The sequence below is a fragment of the Volvox carteri genome (genome assembly GCF_000143455.1).
Source record: "Volvox carteri f. nagariensis unplaced genomic scaffold VOLCAscaffold_10, whole genome shotgun sequence".
Classification (NCBI taxonomy): domain Eukaryota; kingdom Viridiplantae; phylum Chlorophyta; class Chlorophyceae; order Chlamydomonadales; family Volvocaceae; genus Volvox; species Volvox carteri.
Window position 1 is genome coordinate 525,337 of NW_003307553.1, and position 4,494 is coordinate 529,830.

General features: G+C 59.8%; 1 protein-coding gene across 1 annotated transcript in view; it reads left to right on the top strand.

Annotated features, from left to right (window-relative positions):
- Positions 1–4,494, top strand: part of VOLCADRAFT_58252 (uncharacterized protein) — a gene marked incomplete at both ends in the record, with an annotated part of 8,128 nt that overhangs the window by 1,784 nt on the left and 1,850 nt on the right. Inside the window, 7 exons of the mRNA XM_002948384.1 lie at positions 150–321; positions 1,032–1,155; positions 1,297–1,439; positions 1,712–1,836; positions 2,008–2,132; positions 2,589–2,687; positions 3,565–3,714. Of these exons, the coding sequence (XP_002948430.1) occupies positions 150–321; positions 1,032–1,155; positions 1,297–1,439; positions 1,712–1,836; positions 2,008–2,132; positions 2,589–2,687; positions 3,565–3,714 (938 nt within the window). The remainder of the gene's footprint in view (positions 1–149; positions 322–1,031; positions 1,156–1,296; positions 1,440–1,711; positions 1,837–2,007; positions 2,133–2,588; positions 2,688–3,564; positions 3,715–4,494) is intronic.

The window sequence follows — 4,494 nt, forward strand, 5'->3', positions numbered from 1 at the left end:
GGTAGGGGGGGAGGGGGGTGAGTGCCGGTTCAGTAGACCCAGTTGACCGGGGGCGCAGAGGTGGCGTGGGAGAGTGGGCGGGGGTGTAGTCGGGGTGTATGAAAGCTGAGTGGGCGGCTGGGGGAGGTGGGCGGCCTCAGCAAGTGGAGGCACCGCTGCCGTGTATAACAACCCCCTGCCGCTCCCCCCCCTCCATTTCCCCCCCCTCTCCAGGGTCCAGCCGGGGGAGTGGTACGCCCTGCCGCAGTCCCCCCAGCTCTTCAAGCAGATGTTGATGGTGGCGGGAATGGACAGGTACTACCAGATTGCCAGGTGCTTTCGGTGAGTGGGGGCAGGGGAGGGGAGATGAGGGCAGGGGAGGGGAGGGGAGGGGGAATATGTGAAGCAATGTCCGGAAAGAAATCCGACTGCTGGCTGACGTCCAAAGTTGCGAAGATCTGCTGCAGGAGGGGAATCCAAAGAGATAGTCGTCCTCGGCACGCTGACGTCCAGCGTTGCGTCGGAGGGCAAAGGGCTCTGTTACCTAAGAAGTGTCGTAAAAATGGCGGCAACTTCTCGTGGAAGGGAATTCGTGTACCCCCCGATAGTCTGCTGGGGCTCAAAGAACCGCCGCCGCCACCACACGTCGCGCGCTCTTGCTCCCGCAGCAACGTAATTCCAGGTGGTGGTGGTGGTGGTTTTCCGCTCTACGGACTTCTTACCGAAGTAGGGTGTGAGCGACATTTTCATAACTTTACATCTAACCACAGCACTGATGTCGACCGACATCCCAGCAAAGGCCATTGCGCACACAGAGGGAGCGGGAGGGCGGAGTTTGGCAATTTCGGAAGCAGATAGCGGCGAAGTGAAGCCATGTGCGTGTGTATGTGTGTGTATATGTGTGTGTGTGGTGGGCGAATGACCTGACTATATGCGCCTAAGACTGCATTGCGTTGCAATTAGATTCCGGCATAATCTGTGAAATGGTATTATTCATTTCCAAATCTATCAACCCCTCCCCCTCCCCTCCCCCTGCCGACCCACAACCCCAGCGATGAGGACCTGCGTGCGGACCGACAGCCCGAGTTCACTCAACTGGATTTGGAGGTGGCCTTCATGGACGATGTGGCGCTCCAAGGCCTTATGGAGCAACTGGTGGCGCAGATATTTAAGCAGGTAACAAACAAGTATACTTTCCAGGCTGGCTGTGTGCTTGCCCTTGCCGACTTCTAGGGTTATCCAAAACCCCCGGCCTCGCGCAACCTCCCTCCCACCTTCCCGATATCAACGGCCCGCACCCCGCCACCGCCAAAACAGCTGCTGGGTGTGGCGCTGACGACGCCCTTCCGGCGGATGTCGTACGCTGAGGCGATGGACAAGTACGGCAGTGACAAACCCGACCTTCGATACGGTCTGGAGTTTGTCAACCTGTCCGAGGTCGTTCGGGAGTGCGGCTTCAAGTAGGTGGAGGTCCGGGTGGGGGTGGGGTTGGGGGGTGGGGGGAAGTGTGTCGAGTGAGCGACACAGCGGGAGAGGGGTGGAGGACCCTCCCTGAAGTCGCCCCCGAATGACACTCGGAGGTTCCCCGACCAAAACCCCGTCCATGTCGGTTTGGTGAAATACCTCCCCGCCCCGTTTCCGAGTGTGGCCAGCGGTCAGGCAGCCTTTCTCTCTACTCCCCCCTCAAACCCAACCCTCAACACGGTACTGCATGTGTACTGCTGTCGTACAGGGTGTTTTCCGGGGCGGTAGCTGACGGCGGGGTGGTGAAGGCCATCCGGGTGCCCGACGGAAAGCGCATCAGCAACACCCGGATCAAGCCCCGGGGGGATATCGCCAATGAGGCCGTGGCGGCGGGTGAGGCGGGCGGCGCGGGAGAGTTGGGGGCCGGGGGGAGGGGCAGCAGAGCAGGGGCGGAAAGGGGAAAGAGGGGGGGATGGGGCGATTAACCTCCTTTACATACACACACACTCTCTCTTGCACATATTTCCCTCTCTCTACCCCTCTTCCTCCTCGTCCCCCCCCCAGGCTCAGCAGGTCTCGCGAGTATCCGCGTGAGTGCGGACGGCTCTCTGGACGCGGCTAAGGCCATCAAGGAGGGGCTGAGCGGTCAGCAGGCGGAGCAGCTGCTAAGGGAGACGGGGGCTGGACCGGTGGGGGGGTTGGGCGGGTGTGTGTGGGGTGGGTGACGGGTGCAGCTGCTGGTGGTGGGGGGGAGGGGGTCTGTAAGGAGCAGCGGATGGGTTGGATGGATGGGTGTGGGTGGTTGTGGGTGGGTGGGTGTGGGTGTGGGGGGTTTTGGGTGGGTGTTTGCGGGTTAGGGAGGGGCAAGTGTGTGTGTATGCATGTATGGGGGGATGAGGGAGGGAAGAGGTGGATAGAAAGGCTCGCGCCGAAGGGCTGCGGCATTGGGGGCTGTGTGTGTGAGGGGGGGGTAAGAGGGTGTCTGGGGCGTGGCGGGGTATTGGGGAATTTAAATGCGGCGCCATCCTTCACCTCCTCTCCCCGCCAGTCACTAACCTATCATCCCCGCTCTCTCTCTCTCTCTCCCTTCCCACTCCCCTCTCCCTCCTGCCGTACAAACACCTCCTCTTCAACCCCCGGGCCAGGGCGACCTGCTGCTACTGGCTGCCGGTCCCACAGATGTGGTGAATAGGGCCCTGGACCGAGTACGACAGCTGCTGGGTAAGGAGCTGGGCCTTATCAAGGTGTGCGAGGGTTGTGGGGATGGGATGGGCTACTGGGGCGGGGTTTGTGTTGGAGGGAGAGGGGGAACGCGGGGGGGGAGGTGTGGTGCCGGTGGAAAGGGTAGGAGTTCGGGGAGCTAGGAGCAGCCGTACGGCACTTGATTGCGGATTTCGACCCGATCCCGATCGCAGTGCTCCGCCCGGCATCTCACTTCTCATCGCGTTCGCTTCGATCGACAACCGCCTCGCTCCGGGTAACAACATCCCCCTCGCTCTCCGGCCAGTTTGGTGCCTCCCCCTATTTTCCACTTTCGAGCTTTGTCGGTTTATCGCGTTGCGTCGGTCGGCTAGCCGGACTAGGATAGTCGGGTCGGTCGGGTCGGTCGCGCGATTTTTTGGGGGGTTGGGAGGAGCACTTGCATATCACCAGCTTCTTATTACCAGCTTATCAGCCAGTTCTTGGCCAAACCTCGTCAATGCCGCCGCCAGGCCGGCGGCAAACTTTATTCCAGCTTCACGTCAGCAGGTTTTTACTACTTTTCCGCCGCCTCTACACCTGGCATTACTTCTTTATGGCTTGGCTTTACTGCTTTTCTTCTGCGCTTATTTAGTCTTGGCGGCTAGGTAGGTAGTTTTCCGACATCTTCTTCACTACGTCATCCCGAGGGCGCCGACTTCAGGAACGCCTTTTGGTCAGTTCTACGTCTGGTACACTCTTGCCCTGGCCGCAGCTTCACTCGTTCGTGGTTCGTCTTCCCCCCCCCCCCACACACACACACCAAACCCTCATGCCGCCCATCAGCACATCGGCTTCCACCTTCCACCCGACCGCCTCTTCACCTCTATACTCTCCCTTTATCCTATGACCCTGTGTGTGTATGTGTATGTCGTACATCAGCCCGGCGACCACTCGTTGTTGTGGGTGGTGGACTTCCCAATGTTCGAGTACAACCCCGAGGAGAAGCGGTACCAGGTGGGGGGGGGGCCGGGAGGAGGGGGGGTACCCGGGGTGAGGGGAGGGGGGGTACCCGGGGTGAGGGGAGGGGGGGTACCCGGGGGGAGGGGAGGGGGGGTACCCGGGGTGAGGGGAGGGGGGGTACCCCGGGGTGAGGGGAGGGGGGGTACCCGGGGGGAGGGGAGGGGGGGTACCCCGGGGTGAGGGGAGGGGGGGTACCCGGGGTGAGGGGAGGGGGGGGTCACCCCGGGTGAGGGGAGGGGGGGTACCCGGGGTGAAAGGAAGGGGGGGTGAAGGGAGGGGGGGGGATTTTCCGGAGGGGGGGAACCACTGGGGGCGGTCTGGGGCGTCCACAAACCCCTGCTTGAAGGTTGTGGAGCTTTGCCGTTTGTATTGTTTCCTCCTCGAATCCCGTTGGATTCCCAATCGCATTTTTATTCCCCCATTTGTCCCTCCCCCCCACCGGAATTATATCCCGTGTTCTCCCAAACACCCAATATANCCACAAGGGAATTGAAAAAAAGGGGCCTTCACCGGGTTACAGGAAAGAACTATGGACCTGAGGCCTTTACTCTTATAATTCCCCCCCCCTTTGAAGGGCCATGGGTCAACTAAAAAAATTTTAGGTTAAAAGTTTCTCATCAAATCAACGAAGGGCTCTTTTTTTTCCCCCCCGTAGCCCAATTTTAGCGGAGTAAAAAAGGGCATCACTCGCTCCTTCGCCTTCAGTAAAGAGACCTTTCAAACAGACATGTGTCGCGCCAAAAATAATCTTTAGGCCCATACTCTCTTATAAACATATTAAAAATTCTTCCATAAAATAATCTCCGACCCCCGAATAAAACCCCATACCAATTGCGCTTGCGATGTAAA